The sequence below is a fragment of the Rhododendron vialii genome, chromosome 12a (assembly GCF_030253575.1).
Source record: "Rhododendron vialii isolate Sample 1 chromosome 12a, ASM3025357v1".
Classification (NCBI taxonomy): Eukaryota; Viridiplantae; Streptophyta; class Magnoliopsida; order Ericales; family Ericaceae; genus Rhododendron; species Rhododendron vialii.
This window is the reverse complement of record NC_080568.1, coordinates 27,565,522-27,591,030: the sequence shown is the minus strand read 5'-3', so window position 1 is coordinate 27,591,030 and position 25,509 is coordinate 27,565,522. Positions and strand designations below refer to the sequence as shown.

Sequence of the window (25,509 nt, the reverse complement as noted above, 5' to 3'; positions counted from 1 at the left end):
GTCGGGCAGCTTTTCTTTTTCGCTCCTGTTGCTTCTTCAGTTCGGTTTCTATTTCTTGCTCCCGCTTCTTTTTAAGTGCAGCTTTCGCGCTGGCTACTGTAGCAGCTCTTATTTGGCCATCTTTCCTAGACTTCTCTGTAAGGAAATCACCATCACGTTGTTGCTTTTCAAGTCTTCCCTTTTCTTGTTGTAACTCCAGGGGATCCACCTTATCACCCACAAATCTTACAATTCTTTTCAACTTCAATAGAATTTCTTCAACAAAAGCATCCATGTCCAACTCAATCCTTCCTTCTTTTTCCCAGCAGTTGACACCAATTTCTTTAAGGAAACTTTGCAAGCATGGTGGCACATTCCTTCTTGATACTTCTAAAAGCTGTTTTCTCAACTTCTGTTTTCGTCGACTGACATCAAGCTTTCGGGCAAAAAACCAAGCTCCAAGGGTGATGCTTCTTGGCCATTCTCCCCCATTACATGTATTCTTCGCACTCTAACTTGAAATACGCCCCTCATCCATTTTTTTGCACTCGAGATTCCGTGCGATTCCGTTTTGCCTCCAAACACTTCCGCCCAGAAGGACCAGTACTCATCAATTTTTTTAAAACGCACGAACACTGTTCCATTGCATCACGAACCGATTTTCGTCTCTTCTCTTCTGGACCATAGCCAAACCCCTGGTAGTCCCTCGACAGAGGACTTCGCCTTTGGGTTATCAGCAGCAAATAACTTCTCATGTTCACCTCAAGCTTCTTAATTCCGTTCGCCAAAGTGTTGCAACCTTGTTTCAAAATTCTCGAACGTCGTTCTTGTACAATAAGATCCAGTTTCCGTCTCTTCTCCTTTCCATTAACATTGCCCTGCCCGAGTAGGCCACGCTTGCGACATCCCATCGTAGACGGCTTCACCTTTGGGTTATCGACAGCATATAATGTTCTGTCATCAGTAGAAACATTGACTGCCTTTTTTCGATTTGTTCGCCTCAGACTTCTTACTTCCATTCGGGAGAGTGTTGCGAGCACATTGCTTATTCAAGAACACCGGCTGCTGACCACATTCACACGCCTCCTTTTTTCCGAGAAGTGCTTCAACTGGTATTATTATGGATCTTCTGTTCCATTGCGACAATACTTTCCAATGCAGTCAACTGCCGCCAAGTACACAACTTAGTAAAATACCCTAAGTTCAGATCTACTACGGAGTTTAACACGTAAAATTAGTCCCCAAAGATATTATGCTTAATTAAGAATCCTTAAACCTATTAAAACCCCACGACAAGATCAGAGAGAATAGGCACGAACTAATTAACACAAAGAGAGGGAGAGGGAGGGAGATACCTGTTAATTGTTATGAGAGATTTAGAAAGAGATTATTCTTTGAGATTCGTGGGCTTTAGAATGAGACTTGGGGTGTGACTTCTTACTCTTATATGGGTTTCTAAATCTATATCTACAAGAAAGAGAGAAAAAGGGGTGTCTTGGTTAATAATTAACCTGAGGCGGTTTTGGCTTAATAATTAAGCTGAATTACTTTCTTTTTTTATTCAATTTTTTTTTTTTTAACATTTGATACTTTGCATGATTGCGTGTTAGTTTATGTGTGTCTTTTTAACGCTTTTGCCGAAACAATATTACTGAATGAAAAAGTCTTCAAAAATGCACAATTTGCATATTAGGCCATCCACAGTGGTATAATAAAAAATAGATAACCAGAAGTTGATACATGAGCTTTTGATTATTCATTTAAGAGGTTGCTAAGCTTACCAATATTGAGGTTCACAATGGTTGCTTCTAGTCCATAACCAAAATAAAAGGCCCACAACAATTTCACTTTCTCTCTCCCCCTCTGTTCCCCGTCATTCACTTCTCTTAATTTACGGTATTTTGGGCAAAAATATATCAATTCTCTCCCTTAATTTTGGGGAAAAATCGGTGATTTTATTCCCTCCTATTATGATTTTTTTTTTTGAGGGAAAAAAAATAGAAACGGAAATACCTTAATCCGGCCACAATGGGTTGAATGGTAGATGATTGAGAGATAGAAACTTCACTTTTTGAGAGAAAGAAAGAGAAATAGTTTGTGGGTAAAATGGAGAAGATATAGAGTTGGCAAAGAAGAGAATAAGAAAATACCAATTGAAACATGCGTATAAATAAATTTTAGAATTAGTTAACTTATGTGATGTGGGGTTGACAAATTTTGATTATTGAAAAATGTTGCAAGTTTTGGTTATCCAAAACCTAAAATTTGATTATTTCTAAGGATTTTGCTAAGTTTGATTATACCATTGTGAGCCATCTTTTGCACAAAAATTGTTAACTTTAAAAACAATTGGCTTTTGATTATACCACTGTGGATGACCTTACATGCACAACACTTGTGTGCGAGCTACATAGTTAGGGCTTTGTTTTGGGCTAAACTGGTTTGGGCTTGTCCCATATTTTCTAGGCTTCAAGGCCATTTAGGTGTTGGGCTTCGTTTTAATTGTTGGGTTCGTTCCATTTATCTGGGCTTTTAGGTGCTCGGGCTAGTCCCATCGGGTGTTGCCTTGGTTGGTGTCTTGCCAATCAAGGGATTGGGTCTCGGATTGGGCACTTGTTGCCGTTCTCCTTGCTCCTTTTAGTCTTTGTAACAACTTCAAAGATTAATGAAATTTTTTTCGCCGTTCAAAAAAAAAGAGCTACATACACATTACACTGCACCACTAGTTCATAAAAATATCCGTGCGTTTATTTATGTGCACCCGCCGCTAAGTGTGCTTCGTTGTAACATATATTAATTATAGTGTAATTACTATCATGTTTTGCTTCCGACCGGGATTACTAGTCACCTTTGTACACTACTTTTCAATTGCACATATATCTATGAAAGGAATCTCTCCATCCATCCAGAGTTGCCCCATACATGAGAAGAGAATCGACTTGGAAATTGTTATCCCTGCTCGACTACGACTAGCAAAGCTAGCTCGCAGAGAATACAACAGAGGTTAATCTTTTGAATCGCGTGATTAGGATAAGGGTAAGCAGATCAGTTGGCGCTGGTCGTTACAATGATACTCCATAACTTGTTTCACTGTTTTTTTTTTAACCAAAAAAAAAAACTTGCAGAGAATACCGGAAAAAGTTTGCATGCGGTGGAATGCTATACAAATGGACAAATTCGCCTTCCTCAGTTTGCAGTAGGCCTATGCAAAATTCCCGACTACCCGACCCGATTCGAAGGGTCTCGAGTGGCTTCGAACAGGTCCTTCGGTCGGGTACGGGTTGGGTTCTTAAAAAAAAACGAGTTTCGGTTCGGTCTTCAGGTTGGTGCGTTCCTTACCCGAGGGGGTCGGACCCAACCCGACCCGACATAAAGAATCGGACTCACGGACGGTTCTTACCACTTGTTCAGTTCAGTTTCGGGCCTAAAATTTTGTTACCCGACATGGTCGGGTTCGGAGTAAAACCCAACCCGCCCGACCCGTGCACACCCCTAGACTTTGCATCATGCTCTCGTGAAAGGTTTTCCCAAAGCAAAAGAACTCCTCTACCTAAGTTAAATAATTGTAGAAAGGAATTATCATCATAGTAGAAGTTAATAAAGAGCAAGCGCCCTTAGGTTCAATAAATATTCAAACAGCACCAAAGTTTTTTGCAAACATAAATTGAGGGGTGACTAATAAAGTAAAATCACCCATACGGCTGCCAAATTAAATTGTATGCTTCATCCATGGTGAAGGGGATGGTGAAGCGGATTGGGTCCGCTGGGAACCAGTCGGGCCTCGACACCAAACCTCGGATCGATATCATCGGACGACGAAGGTGCCGGCGGATTAGGATTTCGGTTCCGGTGAACGTAAAACGATGGAGAATAAGAGTCCTGAAATTGATGGGTAGAAGAAGATGTTACTAATTTTGAAGCCAAAACAGGGGAATGAGGCTTTGGTGTTGCAATGAGGAAGAGGAATATAACTGTTGAGAAAAAGATCTTCATTTTTTGGGCATCCAAAAGACACCAAAGGAAGGCTCTATTATACACAGAGAGAGAACTAAATGCATGGAAAGATAGATGCATATGAACACCTCTATTTAAAAAAATTGTTGTGTATTGATGTTTCAGGAGGTTTTTAACCGCTCGATATGATAAGAATGCACATCGTGTGGTCGAGAGAGAATCGAGACAGAAATCTAAAAAGTGAATTTTCTTTTTAATATTGTACGAATTAGATTGTGATTGGTGTAATATTCTACTATTATAAAGCACAACTTTTTTCTTCAATACCAGTTGATTAAAAAAGGAGAGAGGAAGTCAAACAGGAAAAACTACATTCTAAAGCGGGTCCGGACGGTAAGAGAATTACATTCACATATATCATGATTGTTATAAATCGGGTTTACATTAGTATATCATGTGAGAGACCGTAACATCTAAATCAAAAACTCATTGGACAAAAATAGGATGATGCTATAGTGTCCCCGATCATTTTGGAGACACCGTAATTTTTGGCATAACTTCACCATTATAAGCATAACTAAAACCCATTACAAGCATAACAAAACCTAAACGAGGTATAACCAAAGAATATCCAAAAAACCAACCATGGCATAACCAAACTCAATATGCCTTGTTATGATTTTGTTATGCTTGTAATGAGTTTTGATTATGCTCGTAATGGTTTTGTTATGCCAAAAATTACGATGTCCCCAAAATGACCGGAGACCCCGAGTCATTTCTACAAAAATAGGATATGTATTGAAGGATGATGCTATGGTGTCTCCAGTCATTTTGGGGACATCGTAATTTTTAGTATAACTTCACCATTATGAGCATAACTAAAATCCATTACAAGCATAACAGAACCCAAATAAGGCATAACCAAGGAATATCCAAAAAACCAACCAAGACATAACCAAACCCAATCAAGGCATAACAAACAAGTTATGCCTTGTTATAGTTCTATTATGCTTGTAATGGGTTTTGGTTATACTCATAATGATTTTGTTAGTTATGCCAAAAGTTATGGTGTCCCCAAAATAATCGGGGACACCGAAGTCATTCCCCATATTGAAACATAGCTTGGAGAGTTAGTGTAACAAACTTAGTGTACTCGTAGGACACGTTTGATGTTAGACACGAAAGACGAGAATTATGCAAATTATGAGTGATCCATAATTCTAGTCATCCGACGTGCGTAAATCGATATACCCAAATAGAATGTTAAACCGCCTATAACATCCCCCGTTTATGGAGTGCGTTCCATAATTCTACCCAAACGGGTAGCATAACTTGCTACGATAACATGGATGCGTGAACAGCATTTAATAACATATCGAAGATAAATGTGAATAAGTAATCAATCTGCAGCAACCAGGGAACAGCCAGAGACGGTATATTTAAGGAGGACAATTGAAAATCTATGGTTTATAATTTCATAACAAGATCTTTATCTTGTATTTTTAGCTCTATACAATATCACATGGGGGGAATACAGGAATGCAAAACTAAAATGAGAACCGAATTGGACTACGCGAATCCAGGAAAGTTTGAAGAATAATGACAAAAGGGCAAGGGAAAGGAGGCAACAAGCCAATGTCAAATACCAGTTCTGGTCCCTGCAGCTTCTATTTCCCGAGTAAACGCCTTGCCCTTCTATTGGCGCCTAAAACCCGGGTATTTAGCACGTCTACGTCCTGCTGAACGTGTCCCATAGCTTCATTTTGCCTGCAATGATAACCTCTACAATCAAGTTTTGACAACAAAAGATTCGGCATGAAGCTTCCAAACTAAATGATCAAAATTCGGAGTTAACTAAATAGATTTCCAGTGAAGCACATCCACGATATGGGAGAGAGAGAGAGAGAGAGAGATGAAACCAACTAAAGATGTTGTGAGTCCGTGTTATAATTCAATCTGCTGACCTATCAATTTCTGATCCCATGTCAAGAGCCATATCCTTCAGGTCCCCCAGTATATTACTTATATCAGAAAGTCCATCATCTTGCTTTGCCTTCTCTACCTGTAGTGATCGCATTTGACAACTCATAATCAGCTTAACTTGTCGTAGATTTTCCCCTATCTTATATCTTAGCTTGTCATGTAAAATCCATTCATCGCCAATTTAATCCTTACATATCGAAAAGAAATAAAATCCGTGATTTTTGCATTACAAATGAATTTATTTTTAATCATATGGAGGAAGCCACAAGACCAGGCCTCTTTCTAATCATATCAAAATTGTATGGAATCATTATCACGTTCAACATACTAGAAAAGAAGCATTAACAACAAAACCTAACAACGATATTAAGATCTTGTTTCATGATATAACCCAAAGTTTTGAGATCTAGAATTCTTAAAGAGTAAACAAAACTACTGGAGAAGTAATTAGCAGATATAAGCATGCATTGTCCATTTTTCTTACTATTGTATCATGATTCTGTGCTTTAAGTTGTAGGCAAACATGTTCTCCAAGTGTCCAAAGCGTGTTCCACTTCTAACAAATATTATACATGATATGACAAGTTTAGACAAATGTCTGAAATGTGTTGGGTGTGTCAAATAAGTGGGGTGTCTGACACGGACGTGTCCCCTTCTTGCAAGTCTCCTTTCTTCCTAGGTGCTAAGAGCATGGATTTGAAACCATAAGGGCAATATATGTGCATAAATACATCCCTAGTATATACGTACACACATACTTATTCCTCAAGACAAGGAGTTGATCATCCCGGGCTTCATTATTCAAAAACATGTCTCATGGAGTAAATACACAATGGCCACTACAAGCCTATATTTTAGCGGCAAGCAAATTTGTCAATTGACATCCTCCGTGAGTACAAAAAGTACGCAAAACAAAGTGATGCAGTTCCATAAACACAAACCTCAACTTTCTGCAGTGCATTAGTAGGTTCAGGCAGTGGTGTCCGTGTATTCGACTGTCCCTTAGATGTAGGGCCCAATCCCAATTTCTCCCGCTGCTCCAAGTGGTTACCCCTTCTATGAGTTGGGTCATCTGCAAAAACCAACACACAAATCGAATGCATGAAACCTAGAATGTTGGTCGCACAGGTACAAGGAACAGAAATTAAAAGAGAACAGGAACATGGTACGCCACATGCCTAGATTGTCGTATACCAATTTTTTTCTATCTTCTTTTGCCAAAATTCAACCCTTGATAGATTTTTACCTTAATACAGTTGATTTTTTTGTTTAAAAAATGGAGATCACTTTGGATTGCTAAATTAATTGTTTCGGAATGAAGAATGTTTTGAAATGTGCATACCAAAACGTAATTTGATAGGGTTTTAGTGTTCCCTACTAGTGTAGAATCAAGTACGAGAAGCCACCATTTACCAACCACCGGCCACATGTGGGCGCACAAAAGGAAAAGGAATCGAACATTATTGTTTGAGCATAGAATATAAGAAAAGGCGGCTTTTGTTTCAGAAAACTAACCTCGTATTATCACAGGCCCGATTATTGGAGAAGTCTTCTTTGGCTTCCAAGTCTTGGAGAAGAGGCCCCCAAGACTTCCTAAAAGCTTTTCACCCTGAAATCAAACATCCAAAAATTGTATAGTGTCATTCTAAGCAACGACCAGGAAATTAAGACATCACAAATAATTGAAAAGAACACTTAACGATCATTAAGCATAACGCGCGTTCATTGCAAAGTCCAATCAAGAAACCACACTTCACGCAGTATTTACATTAGAAGTATGCATTCTCTATTGATTTTAAATTTCTGGTCACTTCAGTCTTCAAAACAAAGTAGTTATTCAGGTAATTGGAAGTCTATATAGCAGAAAATTGCAAAACATGCATATTGCAAAGGAGTGCAAGCAATAGTGTACCAAAGAAAATAATACACCGGTCTGTATAAGGAAGCTCATCTGATGCTATTTGGTGATTTCATAGTTTTCTGCTCCTGAGCCTTTCATATTTGCCCCTATAATTCTCAATTAGACAACATAATAATAGGTGGGAAAAAAAGGTCATACCTTGCTAAGATCATGATCGAGGTCAGCAGCGACCATATGAGTCCTGGTGAGTTGCTCCCCCTGCTGATGCAAGTTGACCAAAGTCCTGGTAGCATTTCCTCTCATGTCCTCCGCAATCTTCAAGCAACTCTCAACTGTTTTCGTAGTCTCCTCAGATTTGTACACTGCATAATTTTCCAATTCTTGGACGCTCTGGTTCTCTACTCCTCCCGAGTCATGGAAATCAGACTTGTATCTGTTTCTTGCTGTTGAATAAAGTGAATAGGAAGACGAAGTGGTCTGTTTTCCTGCACTATCATCCAAGGGGCTGGCACTGAAATTTGGGGTATCTAGAGTAGGTTCAGAAGTTGTTTTCCTTGCGGGTTTACAAATGGTTTTGTGGTTTAACTCGTCATCAGAATCAAAAGGGTTGGAGGTTGAATAGCCAGGGTTTTTGGGGTTAACAGAGGTTTGTTTAGCATTTTTGTTTAAGGGAGATTTCTTAAGACTGGACATTTTCAAGTGGGAAAAAATGCAAAAGATGAGCCGGCAGTTGCTTGAAATAATGAAATAAGAATCAGAGAAGGTTCAGCAAATTCTGTATACTGACTTCGCTATGTGCCTGAGCAAACAGAAAGATCAACAGTAAGAACAATCAATTACCAGAAAGACCAAAGAACACATTTCACAACAAGGGATCAATATCAAAGTAGGAAGACATGATTTCAAGAAGACTAGAAAACTCAAATGAATAGACGCGAAACAATACAAAAGGGAATCGAAGACAAAACCCCAAGCAGAAAAGGGAAAAAAAAAAACACAAGAAAGTAGACAAGGTTATCTAACATTCATTAGATGAAGCGAACATATGACCTATAATACAACATACAGATGTAAAGTTAAGGATCAGTGCATTAGTAATTAAGAATATTAGTCAAAATAGTGCATTTTTTTTAGGGAAATTATCTACGATCTATATATTATCGTAATAGATATAGAAGATCAAAAGGTCAACATCAGTCAGAAAAGGCATACCATCCAGAGCAATGCTAAGCACAACTGCATCTCGGACCGTTTGATGCACATGGGTCTACATGCATCGAACGGTTTCGGAGACAGTTGTGTCCGGAGTTTGTGTCTTAAAGTTGTGTGCGTAAATTTTTTGTACCATCAATCATGTCCAACTAAAACAAATATAAATTCAGTCAGAGGTTCAAAATCTGAATCTCATATGCTATGTATGTTGACCTTCAAAGATACCCATGTGCAAATAAAAGAGAAAATTTAATTTTCTTAAGAACCAAGCATACCCATGTGCAAATAAAGGAGAAATTTCACAAACCCAACTGAATCTCTGCAGTCCCAAACAAAAAAAATCATGGGAATTTCAAAATCACATGAATCTAGAAACGAAAAAGAAAAAGAAGAACATGAGACATGCCAACGGGTAATCTGATGAAGTCAAAATTAGAAGACAAACAGATTGATTACTTAAATTTAGGGTACAACGCTTTCAAGAAGACTAAAAGTAGAGCAAATTTACATAGAAACACAAGAGAAGACGACTTAAGTTTTCAAAATCCAAAACCCACAAACAGAATCAAGAGAGAGAGTAGAAGATTGGAATCTTTGGGGGTTACCTGCGACGCCAAGAAAACTGGAAGTAAAATCTTGTGGAGATCCAGGGAAGAAAGGAGGGTGTTCAAAATCAGGGCGGCAACGCCGGCGAGTATAAAAAGGGTGGAAACTAACTTCAATGGGTTTTGCTTTGGTTTTGTTGTTGTTTTGCTATTTCTTTGTTTTGTTGGTTTCTTTCCCCTCAACTTTGACAAAATCAGACCGTTTCTTCTCTCCCTCTGTCCACGCGCAATTGCTTCTGTGGGGCCCAGGGTACAATTTTGGAAATTTATATGGTGCTCCTGGGGCACTAACACGTGATGCTCCAACACCCTTATCCACCATATATTTTTTTGCACCACACATTTTTTGTGGGCCCCAGTACTAATTGTATTAACCCCATAAAAATACGGAAACTGATTTTCGCGCTTCACTTTTTACTGATGGTGCTCCAATTTAACGTTATGTTACTAGTAACTTCATGAACAAAGTGGAGCGTCATAGTAAAAAGTGGAGCGCGAATATCAATTTCCAAAAATATTTGGTAAATAAGGGTACTGGGACACTACGTGGCGGCGCTCCAAGACTACTAAATAATTCGAGTCATTCATTTTGTAAAACAGTAATGCTACACGCACAGCAAATGTGCACAGATTTTGTGCACATATTTTTTGTGGGGCCCACTACGGGTCCCACACAAATAATCCGAGCCGTTCATTAAATGTAAAACATTTTTTCAAGGGCTTCCGCAAAAAATCAGCTCAATCCGATACTCATAGATGCTTGATTCAATCATTTAACTTTTCATTCGAATCTCAGGATAATGAAAAGTTAAATGATTGAATCAAACACTTATAGATATCGAATTGAGCTGATTTTTTGCGGGGACCCTTGAAAAAATGTTTTACATTTAATGAACGGCTCAGATTATTTGTGTGGGACCCGTAGTGGGCCCCACAAAAAATCTGTGCACATTTACTGTGCGTGTAGCATTATTGTTTGTAAAATGCATCATACATAAACAATAATGTTAGGTACACTACATAGTTACACTGATTCTTATGTGAAGTCCATTCCGGATCTCTCAAAAATCCAAAAAATGCCCATAAATTTTAAAATATTATTTTATGTGGCCATGTAAAAAATTAGATCTAACAAATATAGGTAAGTATTATTTTTTGATTCGTAGGGATAAAACTGCTCAATTACACAGTTTTGCCCCTACGGATCAAGAAATAATACTTACCGATATCCATTGGAGCTGATTCTTTACAAGGCTCCATAAATAATATTTTAAAATTTATTAATATTTTTATGAATTTTTTTAGGACCCGAAATGGGCCTTACATGAAATGTAGTGTAATGTATAGTACAACTATGTAGTGCATGTAGCATTTAAACGGACGCGGGGGGCTGATGTCCCCGAGGGGACAGCGGCGTGCTGCTGTCCCAATTTTGGAGCCCACCCCGGTCTCGCTCCGATGATCTGAATCGTTCACTTTGTAGAGCTCGTCGAGTAGAACAACTATGCAAAAAATCAGCTTAATTGGATATCATTAAGTACCTGATCAAAGCCCATATAACTCTCAGTTCATGGGTTACAGTGGATTTGATCCAGTGTTTCGGATCCATTCTTTTTAAGACAAAAAGGTTCCGATCAGGTACTTAATGATATCCAATTAAGCTGATTTTTTGCATAGTTGTTCTACTCGACGAGCTCTACAAAGTGAACGATTCAGATCATCGGAGCGAGACCGGAGTGGGCCCCAAAATGGGGTGCAGCAGCATGTTGCTGTCCCCTCCCTCCCATTTAAACATGCCCTCATCTTGTAAAACTTGCCAAAAAAAAAGTATGGAAAATATAGTATCTTCAGCCCTAAGGCAGAGGATGGAGTAGTATGTAAAAGATGTATCGATATTCAAAAAAATGTGTATTGATATCCATGAAAAAGTATTAACATTTGTATTGATATTCAATTTTGTTTGACATTATTTGAATAAAATTCTACGCCGGCTAGGCTGAGATTAGCAAGATGCATAAAATATAAAAGTTGATCGACATTTGCAATCATTTGACGGAACACCTAACTACTACAAAAAAAAGAAAAAATGGGACACCCTTTTTTCCTTAAACCAAATTTGTTCAACGGTGTATTTATTGGTGTCCGATCAATTTGAATTTTTTTTAGATGTGCGGTTCGAAGAGTCCTCCAATATGAACGACTCGAATCATCAAGAGGAATTAGGTAAATCGTGACGGACAAACTATAATATGTAGTCCCAATTTGAAACTGTGAAGAAGCTGCGTCCATTAATTTATAATGGGCTAATTAACTTGAAAATTCAGGGTAAAGATATAAAGTCAACTTTAAAACATATAAAATGGTTCAAGGGCTAAATTAATCACCATGATGTTACGGAGAAAGGAAAGGGAAAGCTAATTGGATATCATTAAGTACCTGATCGAAGTCCATATAACTCTCAGTTCATGGGTTACAGTGGATTTGATCCAGTGTTTCGGATCCATTCTTTTTAAGACAAAAAGGTTCCGATTAGGTACTTAATGATATCCAATTCGTCTCCACAAGTTTGGTAGTTTAGGAAGAAAAAATGGGTTATTTTTGACGGAATGGGTCTCTGTAGAGCGGTGCGACCCACGGCTCGGATTTTAATCGAGCAATGGACTGTTCAGATTTGTATGCGTTCAGATTCAATCCGAGCCGTCCGTGCCGAGATGAATAGTCAGATAGACCGCTCGGCATGGAAGCTGCCGAGCAACACTCCCGAGTCCATTTTTTACACCCTATCACATGAGGCGGGTCCTTTGTATGTGTGTGTCCCAATCCATACGAGATGGACGTTACTGAAAATTTTCTCAATGGGACAAAATTTTGGAGGTTGGTTTGGTTAGTTGACCTGAGCGGATGGGAGGTGTTTGTCCATTACAAAAAAAGTAGAACCACTTGGTCTGGTCAATTGTCAGTGGCGGGTCAAGTAGATTATTGAACATTAACTTCTAATAAGTCGCTATCTTGAGAATTTTCCTTCTCAAAATAATTAGACAGTTAATTGGAGCAACTTCAATCGAATTGTTACGCGTGCAACGAAACGTAGCGCTTGACGCGTATTCAAATACCAAGTGACACATCCCCGGTGATTGAGAAAATTAAAGAATCTAATCCCAAACTAGTGTTTCCATGGTTGCCACCTGTTTAACTTTCGTGTGGGATGAATCAATGACTAATTACCTTCTCGAGTTATATTTAAGAATGCTAGGGACAAAGAAAATTGGCGAAGAAAATACCCTTGAAGTGTACATGAACGGCTCAGATTCACTGTGCAGTGCATCTAAGCCATTCGTGTACACTTTAAAGGTATTTTCTTTGCCCATTTTCTTTGCACCTTGCATTTCTCTATTTTTCTTGTTTACGCTCACTCTTGAGTCCTTGTGCTTAAATGATTTCCTGCTTGGGACGCTTCATTACTTATAAATCTTTGTGGTTTTTTTTTTTTTTTTTGGGGGTAAGTCTTTTCACAAACCAATGACCATGAGTAATGTCTACTATTGGTAAGGTCTGCACAGAATTCTCCCCCTCTCCCGATACACAGAAGAGACGTGTATATGGTCATTCACGGATAACCTCGTCGGATCTACGTCGTGACCAAAACTTAGGACCCACTACGTGATTTGAACGGAGGTTATTTATTAGTCCCATCGAGCGACTCAAGTATTCAACGAGGAAATCAACTACTTTTCCCTCTTTCGTGCACCATAATATGATTAATATCTAACACACACCTAATTCCATAGTGGATTTGGCCGAACTTATTTGTTACTTATGACTTATATATAATCTAAAAGATTTGACCCAAACGTACAAAAGTTCAAAAAAAAAAAATCAAAAAAAAATAAAATAAAAAAGTTAAGCCATAGACATAGGAAGCTGTTCAAGAATCGAGTATTAATTCAGGATTTGTTTGATTGAAGGACAAGGAAGTTGGGATTAGGATTAGAGGGAACACAAGGACCCACATGTTACTCATTATTTCTGAGTCCCGTGTTTTATGCATCTGGATTAATAAGTGAACTTGTCAAGGTGGGATTATCTTTTCATTTAGTACCGCATGTTTAGTACCGCATGTGGGAGATTAACTAATACAAGGGCAGCAAGTCCCTTTTTTTCAAATTATCTCCCTCCTCATCCGATGGTTCAAATAATTTCAACAATCGTTATCTCATTTTTATATCACTCTAACTAAACACAGTAAACTAATTTTACTATTCATATCATCTCATCTATTATTTTGTGAACCTCGCGTATCCCCAATATTACCATTCTTAATTCCGTCTTATCTAATCATTCTTAAAAATAATTCGATAATCAGATGAGCCCTTATAGTTTAACCAATTGCACATGCCATGAGTTCTGAGTGGGCCACCGAAGGGCAGGTTTTCCACCAGTTTTTCATACTTGGACATGCAGGGGATACCCTTTGGGCCAACAAATTTAGGGTTCGATCAGTTGTTCACATACCACCGCCCCACAAATTTACAAGTAGAGCAATTAGCTTAGCAATATGGCCACCATTTACAACTTTGATAGACAAGCTTGGAGAGTCATTGGATGCCGAAGTAACCCCAACCCCAAAAGGTAAAGAAGGTTGAACAAGATTGATAACGACATTGTCGCGTAGAACACCAACTTTCCAACTTTCCGAAAAAATTTGGGTAAAAGTAAATTTTTTTTTTTGGACTTTTCTGAACTCTTCGAGACGAATCAATAATCCACAAGAGTCAAACACAAAATTAACAAATGCGATTTTCTTGTGAATAAAAACAAAACAAGAATGATTTGACCTGAATTCGTGGGTCCTCATGAGAATGAATCCATTCCGCCCAATGTTTCGGTTTAGGCCTTATTTTTGGGCTAGAGCAGTGCTCGTCCTAAAATTTAGTTAGACCAATCACACCAGTTGCATGTCCTAAGATCAAAAATCAGTTAACCGATATCGAAAGCAACATGAAGATGAGTATACTTGTATTCTTCAAGTGATGGCATTTTCTCCTTTAACTGCTGCATCATTCGTTGCGCACAAAGAATACATGGCCTTCATTCAATACACATTATGGAAGCACAATTTTTAATGACCTATCACTTACATACATCTTCATCCGCAAGTCAAAACTCAAGAGTCTATTTCACAAGATCATTGTCATTAAAGAGAAATGCATGCCCATATACACGAGTCACGAGACATGTACGAGGAGTCGATGTGATTGTTCTCATACAAACATAGAACCAAAGGTTGCTAAACAATTTCGGACCGAGTAGAACAGCTACAATGCTGTTTCAGAAGTTTAGAAGTGCAAGTAACATCAAGAATTCTAGGCACCCATTATTTCCAAAGCCACGCGAATACAACTTCAGGGTATCAGCAGCCAAAAATGATGATCCTATCGGTGGAGAAGTAATAGCATGACAAACATGTAGAACTTAAACAAAAACAACCATTCTTACACAAAAAATCAGCTGGATATTAACATTTTATACAGAAACTTCACCAATAAGGCAGTATGCATCATAGATCAACACCCTCATCAAGGCCTTTGGAACTGATCATCACATTGGCATCGATTTGCTTGTCAAACTTCTTTCTCCTCCGGGTTTCAAACTCTTGGAATCCTTCCATCTGAAGTCATGTTTTGTTAGAGGACTACTAAAATATCAAGAATCCACCAATCATGGTGACACTTTCGAAAGATACACCTAAGCAATGTACAAAACAATTGTCTTGCCTGTTGAAATTGATCCATGGAAATGGGATTGTCATGGAGGGAAATATTCTGAAGAGCTTTGCAGTCTGTTAGCAAATTTGGAGGTATCTGTACAGCAAGAGGTGTCAGAACTATTAAGATAGCTCATAAAATGCCAGATGCATTAGTTAATCAGCCTAAAAATACAACATCAATAACAGTACCCATGGAATTCCCAATCGATGCGGGTATGGGAGGGGGAGGACCAGAGGTAGACCTAACCTTTGGAAATATATGGACAAAGTGGCTGCTCATAGAAAATTTTACCACTGAAATAACGGCCACCCTATACCTCAAAAAATCAAGTACCTCAATTGGCCAAACAATACAAAGTTTTTTTTTTTCTGCGTGTGTCGGGTGCGTGGGTGGGGGGTTGGTTAACATGTTAATAACTTAATACTTCTGTTAAAAAAAGTGAAGGACCAAGGTCATGGCTGCCAACATAAAATCTTAGTCCCAGATAACAGGTGTAGGCATTCAGGTTCAAAAGCAAAAGCTCTAGAAATTGGCATGTGTTTTATGTATGTATCTTATGCGCAAAAGCAAAAAACAACTGCTGGTCTCTATCCATATGATTCCTTAACCCGGTCATTTCCTTTGTCCCAATCTTCCTACAACTAGAAAATAGGCACGCACAGTTGAGAAAGAGAGAATCCAAAGTATTGAAGAACCATTACTCTGAGCAGATAATCCCCGCAAATTATTTAGGATTCAAGGCATTCAGATAAACAACCTTGAGCAAAAGGCAAACTTCATGATTTCACGAAACTAGGCGTTGAAAGTATTTACAAGAACCAAAAAATAGAATAAAGAAAGCAGGGAAAAAGATAGGAGGCATTTCATGGAAGTTCAAAAGAATATATACTGTCAGGTGGATACCTGCTTCACGTTGTTATTATCTAAGCACAGTGATTTCAGGTGAAAGAGATTGCAAACTGATGAGGGAAGATCCGCAATAGAATTTTCTGCAAAAACAAGAGAAAACCACCAGAATAATGATGCTGTGTAGTAAAAACAGGTAAAGACATGTAAGCATGGTAACTCAGTGAAGACTGAGGACAAACAAAGCATGTCTAATCCCCCAGAATTCAGAACAAACAGAGTAAAAGCATGTCTGAAGCATCTTGAAGGACAGAGTTCAAAACAAACAGACTAATTCTCAAAACTAGTGGCCACTTTGCCGTCTAAAGCTTTACACCTCAGTAGTTTATAAATGGAAAATGGAGTTTTTCTATCAAGCAATTTGCTGAAATTCTAGAGTGCAACCAAAGGATGACAGATTTTACGAGGCATATAAATCAGTTGCAGTGTCACATACCAAACAACTCCAGCTTCCATCTCCTTGAATAGTTGGAGCATTACCTTTTTTTCCCGGTACTTAAGAATTACCACTTCAATTTCTAACCATCAAAAGCTCCTAAACTAAGACCAAACAACTCCAGCTTACATCAGTTGCAGTGTCACAGACCAAACAACTCCAGCTTCCATCTCCCTGAATAGTTGGAGCATTACCTTTTTTTCTGGTACTTAAAAATTACCACTTCAATTTCTAACCATCAAAAGCTCCTAAACTAAGACCAAATTTCTTAATTCTATAAATATTACTTGGTCCAGTTTCATGGTATAATATGCAACTAAAGAAAATTTCCCAGCACACTGGCATATGCCCGTGGTAGGCTGCATTCTTACATAATGATGGAAAAACAAATGTACATCCAATGTAAGATGCAAAATTTATTTAAAACCAGATACTGCATTCTAGGGTCTCGATCATCACAACCAAAATCAACAACACGAACTGGAAAGCTCCAGCTCAGTAAAGCTGTATCCTAGTAAGCTACTAGATATTTCAAGTCAGCTGCATGAATGATCCTTAGCAATTCTGCTGTTCTAGAAAAGAAAGCTAGCGTTTGGGGCCCAGGATCTCAAGAGATAGGTCAATAACTTCATTGATTGCCACAGATAAAGAGCACTATTCTTTGTAGTTACTAGTTACAATAAACATAGGCATGTATGCATCAAGGAATCTACACGCCTTTAAACAACTTATTAACAGCACCGATTCTTTTAGTCGATTAAATAATTTCTCTTCTGACACATAAACAGAGACCGCTGTCCAAGGCTCTCTCTTCTCTTCTTTTCTTTTTTTTAAATCATTGGGAAGGAGGTCATTTACATATGTTACAACAATGGACAGCGGATGAACTATGTAAGAGTCCACATCACATACTAAAACCACAACAATTAATTCGAGCCCAACAACCAAAACCAACATAAGAAACGACCCATAATGGCGAATAAGTCAACCAACAAAGAAAGAGCCCCTGTAAATGGGGAGAACTCATAAATCCTTGCTTTAGCAAGTTTTGACCCCCTGACCTCCCCATTAGAAGCATACAAGGTGGGTCGGCTAACGCAGTTGGTTCCGAGGCTTATCCTCTTAAACCTAAACACTTGTGATGGCCAATAAAGCAGCTTTTAGGAATTGAAAAGCAAACAAATCTCTACTATACCACTGAAAATTTGCAGTAAATATCCCATTAGTGCGCTATGGAAAACATGAGGTGATGCAAACAGGAGAAATAACAATAAAGTAATTAAATTTAGAAACCAAGGGCAATTATTTAAGAAGTCTCAAAGCAGCTATAAAGGATTAAAATGAAGATTTTTCAAGTTTTTGTAAATTAGTTATTTGAACATGCAAAAAGCAACATATTACTGTAAGCATTAGCAGGCCCACATTATAATTTGGGGACTGTAATAATTTTGACATGGCAACTTTGTTTTACATGACCTCTGTAATTATTGAAGATTTTACGCTCGTTTATTTCCACTATTTTGCTTCTGATGTTCACTGCAGCATATTGCTCATGTACTTTACAATGTTCCTTAAACCACTGCATTGAAAACAACAATTCTTGTGGGGGGGGTGGTGGGGGGTGTGGGGACAGATGGAAATGAAAAAGGGATTTAAGAGTACCATTTGCTTGTAGTTCCTCCAGTGAAAAGCAACTCCCAATTGATTCTGGAAGAAACTCTAACTTGTTGTTTGAAACATTTAAGAGCACCAACTGCATTGTCCAACCATACATGTCAGAGCCAGCAACTTAACATTATATTATTAAAAAAAACCATGCCAAAAAGAAAAACATTGAAAGTAAAATCACAAAAACAGTTTTCAAATGTCCATGTGCCAATTATTACTCCTTAGAGATAACAAAACCAACCATCAAGATAATTATAGTTCCTAAAGAAAGAAGTTCCACATCTTCAATGCTGTGAGACGTGATACGATGCAATAAAAAAAAATGTTACACTGGATGTAGTTACTTACATTGCGCAAGCTCCCTATAGTCTCAGGCAAGCGTGTCAATAAATTTCCTGAGATGGATAACCGTTCAAGTCTCACTAGCTGACCCACTGAAAACAGGAAGGAGGGATCCAGTAAGAAGCAAGTAGGGCAAGCATTCTGCAACAGACATTACCCATGGCAATAAACTAGAATAATTATGACATACTCTCAGTCAGAGAAGAAAAAATTACATTCATCAGGGAGAAGTGTAATTTGATTTGCATCAAGCGTCATAATTTTAAGATATTGAAGTTTCCCCACGTTTACGGGGAGGTGCTCAATAAGGTTATCTGCCAAAACCTGAAAAAGACAGGAGTAAACAAATCAGTCACAGCTAATATCCATTGAATACACATGCATATATTCACAAAATTTTTTGAAATCACGAACACTCAATTGGTTTTATGTCTGCAACAAACCAAAGAATTTACCTTTAATAAAATAATAACAATAATACAGAGCAAATGAGGAACGCCAAACTATGAGTTGTTCTTCAGAAAAAGAGGTTGTCAAGACAATTAGGTTGAACGTTTGAAGATAACTTCACAAAGCAACAGTTCCGTTAGATGGACAAGCATTATCAGATTAGCTAAACAAACTCTTCCAGTGTTCAGCAGAAGCTCCTAACCAAATCTATTGCTAGGTTTTTAACTCGACAGAAGCCAAGAAAATTTGCGGTAAAGAAAACTGCAACTAGTGTAAGATGATTTATCTGTCATCAAATCTCTATGACCAGGACCAGGTCTCATTATCATCAATTGTCATAGTCTTGAATTCCCTGTCTCTGGCTACAATCTTTTATACATCCTGTCCAAAAGGACTTCATCCCTTATCCGGCCTCATTCAAGGGTTATGACAGGGGTTAGACTAGAAAAAACCTAACATTTGGAATTATTTGTGCAAAGTGGTTGCTCTCAAATTTAAACCATGGCAGCCCAAAGTTGTTCTCAAGCCTCCAAGGTAACGAGCAATGCTTCTTTTCAGTACATACTCTTTGTTCTAACATATAAGACCACCATCAGACCAAGATGCTGGGGAAAATCTGCAAATTGTGATCGACTTCTAGCTGGTATTGCTTGGTTTTGGGATGTTGAAGGCCATCTGCTTTCCTTAAGCAACATAGAGGCACACTAGTTTTCTCTGCTTTTCATGCTAAGAATTCACATAGTTCTATTCCCAACTACCAATGCATCCCTTCAAGATAACAATCAATGGAAGTTAAGCTCGACAAAAGAGAAAGACAGCAGCCATCATAATTAAGGACTTAATTACTTAGATAAAATTAACTAATAAATTCTCAAAACATATCAATATATGAGGCACAAGTGCGTGGGTACACTAATGCAAACCTGTGTTTCTTACCAGCCGCTGCAAATTAATCAATTTGCTGATCTCCATAGGAATGTCAACTGCATAAGCCACAGCAATTGAACAACCAAAATTAATGAGAATAACAAAATCATCAACAATGAAAACAATAATCAGGTTGCCAAACAGCTTAGAATCAGCAAGCACATGTGCATTTGAATGTGCAAATGCATGCTTGTGACTCCAGTACAACCAGTTGATTGTATCACCATCTGAGTATAATCAAAGGATGAAAATAGACAAGATCTGTCCAGAGATTGAAGAGTACTACCTAATCGATTGTGAGTCAAATCAAGAGTTCGGACAGATTTGTCTAGGTCAAGAACCTCATCAGGAAATGTCTGTTCAAGAGAAAATCATTTCGTTAATTTATATTTGAGTAAGAGATACACAATAAAGCAGACGAACAAACAAGCAGATGGGAAATAAGTGTTCAGCATCAAAGTGTCCATCTGTATATTCTGGTATTACTCTTCAATTTAGATTATGATAGATATTTCAAGGGGAAGGCAATAAGCATTACCTGCCCACCCAAAACTCAAATCACAAAATCTGTTGGCAGTTCGTTACTCTAGAAAAGTAATCACCACTTCTATACTAAATTACTCTGATAACACAGAAAGGAAGGTGACAAAATTCAATAATCTATCAAATAAAACTCTCTCAGTTCAGTGGAAAATACAGTTGCAAAGCAGGATCCAACATTAAGAACGCAGTCTGGAAATCCGGATATCAGATTGGAGGCTATATGCAACACGTTAAATTGAACTCTCCGGTGTTTGTAGGCTTTTTAAAGCATAAATCTACCAATGGAAGCACCACGGAATTGGGTTAATTCGACCAATATTTCAATAATCTCACTCTGATGCTGAAGAGGACCATTCACTTCCTCAAGGTTGGTTTTGAGCAAATAATTACCCCTCTACATATATAGGCAGAGGCATGCACATGCACAAATAAACACACATGCATGTGATGTGGGTCTCTGTGTAAGTATAGTGCACAAATTCACATACAAGAGTCAGGGAGATGGGGACGGAGGGAGCTAGGGAGGGAGAAAGAAGATTTGGAACTAAAGTTAAATGGCTACAAAAGGATTGATAGAGTCAGGAGCTTATTAGAGTGTAGTTTATTCCAAAGAAAATTATCGAGGAGAAGATCCCATTAAAGTCATTTTGAAAGGCTTCACCCATTACCACGTCTATCACATGAATTACTTGTCAGGGGCCATGAAGAACCAACATGCCTAATACATATCTGTATGGGCCATGCGAAGGAGAAACCGAGACATGTATGGAGCTGTCCAATTACTTTCAATTTTTAAGCCTGGGATACACCCAGGACACCTCGAGGACACACGTGTCTCAAGTTACACTCAGTCTACAAGGAAGGAAAGAGAAGCAGGTGGGGTCAATTATAATTTTAAAACTTATTTAAAGAGTAAATTAGAATATTTAAGAAGTAAAAGGTAAAAGTTTTGACTTTATAGGACCCTAGTTTAGACTATGATTTAAAGTACAAGGTAAAATTAGAAATTTAATTAGTTTTCACTCTTTCCGGACACAAAATTCAAACAAACAACATCTGAGATTCTGATTATGTATTTTTCCATGTTCCCCATGGTGTTCGTGTTCCTTTTTTTTTTGCAATTCTCGCGTCCCGTGCCATATCTATCTCCATCTGTATCGCTATCCGTGCTTCTTAGGTCAGAGGATCCCATTCAAGCATAGGACATCTTCCACTCAACTAAACAAGCCATTTTGGGATTCACTAATCTCAACAGTTGCCTACAAACCCTGTGAGTTCTAATCCTCACTGTGCTCACCATTCGCCAATCACTGATCATAAACAAAGAAAGCAATTCGCAGGCTCGGATGTAATAGAAATTTTTCATAGCTGTCATTCTAAGAGACCCAAAATTCTAGTCCAGAAAACAGTAGCAAACAAAGGCAATAAAAGCAATTTACCATGACTGCAATTAGAAAACACCTACAAATTCTACTCCGGCAAAAAGTAGCACAATACTGTGGCCATCTTTGAAGGTCATCCAAGCCCAATTAAGTGACAAATCCCTTCTCAAAATTCATCATCGAACAAGAACGACAAGCACATACGCTTAGTGAAATACCGATTCAAGACAATCACTGAGATTAAGATTGGTCAAATTGTAATTGAAGCTTCTACGTTCTGTTTTTATTAGATGATGATGACAATTAGTACAATCATCAGAACCAGCATACCCAATGAAGTATGACTATAATTGAACCCAGACAGCTAATTAAAACCATGCCAATTGCCATAAAAAAGCCTCACTTCCACATTTCACACATCAAATTAACCAAAACAACCTAACAGGTCACATTAGTCAATTCATTCTTTCCAACTCTGACAAAACCACTCATATTCTGATCAAACCAAGCTTAATTTGAGATATTTTGCGCAGGCAATCACAGAACGCAACATATAAACCAAACCAAACCAAACCGAGCCTTATGTCCCAATCACTTGGGGTTGGCTACATGAATCTTTTTCCTCCATTGAGCTCTGTCAAGAGCCACTTCTTCACACAAACTCATTATACTCGTATCTTTGCGCACAACAGGATCTAATGTCAATTTAGGTCTACCCCTCCCCGTAGCATTGCTACCCAAAGTTATCATATCCGCTCTCTTAACTACTGCATCAATTGGTCGACGGTAGACATGCCCAAACCACCTTAGCCTATTTTCCCTCAACTTCTCTTCTATAGGTGCTACACCTACCATCTCACCAACCGTTACATTTCTAGTCCTATCTCATCTAGTCTTACCACATATTCATCTCAACATTTTCATTTCTGCTACACTCATCTTGCTCACATGTTGTTTCTTAATAGGCCAACATTCTGTCCCGTAAGGCATCGCCGGTCTTATGGCAGTTCTATAAAATTTTTCCTTCCCTTGTCACATAGTACACCAGCAACGTTCCTCCACTTGAGCCACCCCACTTGTATCATATGGGTCACACATTGGCAATCTCTCCATCCCTACTAATAATTGAGCCTAAATACCTAAAATGATCTAGAGCAAAAATACATGTTCAAATAAAAATTGATCCCGCGTAAATACATGTAAGCGCCGTTACATGTATATGATGACGAGACAGAAAATAAATCTCTCCCTCTCTCCCTCTCTCTCTCTCAATATTCTCTTTCTATAACGTAGGTGTCCCGGCCAGCTTATGCACAAATCATGGGATAAATCCCACTGCCCAATAGCAGGGCCCAATTATAGCCGGGGGAAGGTCCCGTATGGACTTGCCCCAATGGAGTTGATAGCAACTGAGGTTTCAAACCTTATGGGAGAGAAAATCCATAAATTCCAGGCCTTAGCTCAATTTCGTTAGATATAACTGTATATATTGGCAGGGATGGAAGAATAAGAAAAGGGGTAAGGGAGTAACCTTCAATTTGGAGTCACGTAAGGCGACAATGCCTGTGGAGCGCCACCTGGCCATCCGAGTGGCCTTCGAATCCACATTCTTGCTGCTACAACACCCCATCCTCCCCCCTGAGTTTCTGGTCAAGATATATAATATATATATATATATATATATATAGAGAGAGAGAGAGAGAGAGAGAGAGAGAGAGAGAGAGAGGGGGGGGGGGGGGGATGAGTTTATGGGATTCTCTCTTGGGAATTGGGCTCGGCGTCAATCGAAGATGAGGGCTTGCGAGCGCGGAGGTTTCCGGGCAGGAGAGGGGAGGGAGAGAGAGAGAGAGAGAGAGGGGACGGACTTTTTGAAGGAGGACTTTGGTTGGTTTGTTAGATTGTTTTGCCTTGTGGTCTGTTTGGTTTTGAGTCTTTCGACGACAATGCAGACGACGTACTATAATAATCTTTGTTTGCGCTATCAATTCTCTATAATTTTTGTTTACGCTCTCAATTTTTGCTTTTTGCTCGCGCTCTCAATTTTAATACTCACAAATTTCTTCATAAGATTTTTCAAAAAGTTTTCGCATTCATGCACTCACACCCGCCTACGCTTCATGTGAATTATGCACACGCACAAAAAACAATTTACTTTCTTATTATTTCTTTTAGGAATACTTAAGTAGTATTTATTAATCATATTTTCTGCTAGCACTTATATAATTTAATAATATATTTAATAATATATTTAGTTCATTTGCTTAAAAAAATAAAATACTAATATACTATATTTGTTACTCCTAATTATGAATAATCAATTTGACTTTTCTAACTTATTTAACCCAAAAAAGTTAGATTTTTTTAAAATAATTTAATATATTTTTTGCTAATTTAAGTTGTTAGAACATTAATTGAACAAAAGAATCTTAAAGTAAAAATATATTTTTACTTAAATTCTAAGGACAATCTAGATATTTCGTTTACAAAACAATATTTGACAACTAATTAAAGTAAACAGATTATACTTTTTTTACAACATATAAAAAGGTACAGTATATATTCTATAAAAGTACATATAAAAAGGTATAACGAACAATTTTAGTACACTTTATTTGGATAAATGTCACTGACGTCCTTTAAGATTTCGGACAAATGCAACAACCTCCCCTCAAGTTTCTAAAATGTCCCTTGCATTTTAAACTATTCTCAACACTCGCCTTCTGCTAAATTAGCCTTGAATTAGGGGCCGTTCGGCTAAATAAAGGGTGTTTGGATCCCCCCTTTTCCCATTTTCCACTTCTTCTTTTTGAGTTTTGGCTATTTGGCAGGAAGAGGGAAAATGGATTTTCCATTTTCAGGTTTTTAGAGCAAAACGTAGAAAGAGCTCCGGAGGAGCTTTTCCAATTTTCATTTTCCCATTCTCTTCTCCTGCCATGCCAAAAAGACTTCTTTGCCCTCTTCCTTTTGGGATTATTTCCACAAAGTCGTAGTTTTTGAACGTTATCTGCTCAACTGTGATTTTCCTTCACATTCACACCATAAAAAGGAGGGACACTTTTAATTCATGTACATAAGCAATTTCGGAAGTAAATTTTAAAAAAATTGATTAAAATATTATTTATATACATCAGACACAATTATTAATAACTGGGCGCAACATAGTAAAAAACCAATTTATAATTCATTTTCATTCCATATCTCCCAAACATTACTCCTGCTGCAAAATGCATTCTGCACATATCATCCAAACACTCTACCAAATACAAAATACATTCTGATCATAATCCCAAAAGCCAAATAGGCAAAAAGTTGGAAATGAAAAATCAAAAAGTAGGCTCCCAAACACCCCTAATTAAGCCAAGTAGCTTATTTTTTTGTCTTTATTCAAAAAAATTTGCATTTGTTAATTTTCCATTAATTTTTTGGTTCGTCATGACAAAAGGAATCTAAAAAGTAAAAAATTAGGATCGAAACCTAATTTTTTTGAATAAAG

The 25,509-nt window shown here is 37.9% G+C and overlaps 2 protein-coding genes across 3 annotated transcripts; both read right to left on the bottom strand.

The window, feature by feature from the left end:
- Positions 1–5,338: 5,338 nt before the first annotated feature.
- On the bottom strand, positions 5,339–9,813 carry LOC131311360 (SNAP25 homologous protein SNAP33-like). Its single transcript, XM_058338779.1, has 6 exons — positions 9,595–9,813; positions 7,976–8,576; positions 7,432–7,525; positions 6,858–6,988; positions 5,898–5,995; positions 5,339–5,700 (listed from the first exon to the last, which is right to left on the bottom strand). The coding sequence occupies exons 2-6, from the start codon at positions 8,468–8,470 to the stop codon at positions 5,601–5,603; spliced, it is 918 nt and encodes a 305-aa protein (XP_058194762.1). The 5' UTR covers positions 8,471–8,576; positions 9,595–9,813; the 3' UTR covers positions 5,339–5,600.
- Positions 9,814–14,767: 4,954 nt separating this feature from the next.
- On the bottom strand, positions 14,768–23,930 carry LOC131311473 (plant intracellular Ras-group-related LRR protein 7). 2 transcript variants are annotated; one of them, XM_058338962.1, is made up of 10 exons: positions 23,882–23,930; positions 23,548–23,662; positions 20,378–20,447; positions 20,101–20,147; positions 18,930–19,038; positions 18,721–18,806; positions 18,367–18,457; positions 16,266–16,351; positions 15,369–15,455; positions 14,768–15,262 (listed from the first exon to the last, which is right to left on the bottom strand). In XM_058338962.1, the coding sequence occupies exons 2-10, from the start codon at positions 23,644–23,646 to the stop codon at positions 15,152–15,154; spliced, it is 786 nt and encodes a 261-aa protein (XP_058194945.1). In that variant the 5' UTR covers positions 23,647–23,662; positions 23,882–23,930; the 3' UTR covers positions 14,768–15,151. The 2 variants fall into 2 exon arrangements, with proteins under 2 accessions (XP_058194945.1, XP_058194944.1); XM_058338961.1 differs by having other exon boundaries at positions 23,548–23,926.
- Positions 23,931–25,509: the final 1,579 nt, after the last annotated feature.

What these genes read in the sequence shown, in the direction of transcription:
- LOC131311473 (XM_058338962.1), bottom strand. Translation starts at nt 23,646, where the DNA reads ATGGGGTGTTGTAGCAGCAAGAATGTGGATTCGAAGGCCACTCGGATG. An exon ending in TGATTAATTTGCAGCGGCTG is followed by an intron (nt 19,039 to 20,100) that starts GTAAGAAACACA and finishes TGTCTTTTTCAG; the next exon opens with GTTTTGGCAGATAACCTTAT. An exon ending in ATAATAACAACGTGAAGCAG is followed by an intron (nt 15,456 to 16,265) that starts GTATCCACCTGA and finishes CTTGCTGTACAG; the next exon opens with ATACCTCCAAATTTGCTAAC.
- LOC131311360 (XM_058338779.1), bottom strand. Translation starts at nt 8,470, where the DNA reads ATGTCCAGTCTTAAGAAATCTCCCTTAAACAAAAATGCTAAACAAACC. An exon ending in TCGATCATGATCTTAGCAAG is followed by an intron (nt 7,526 to 7,975) that starts GTATGACCTTTT and finishes GTTTGATTTCAG; the next exon opens with GGTGAAAAGCTTTTAGGAAG. An exon ending in ATGGGATCAGAAATTGATAG is followed by an intron (nt 5,701 to 5,897) that starts GTCAGCAGATTG and finishes TTATCATTGCAG; the next exon opens with GCAAAATGAAGCTATGGGAC.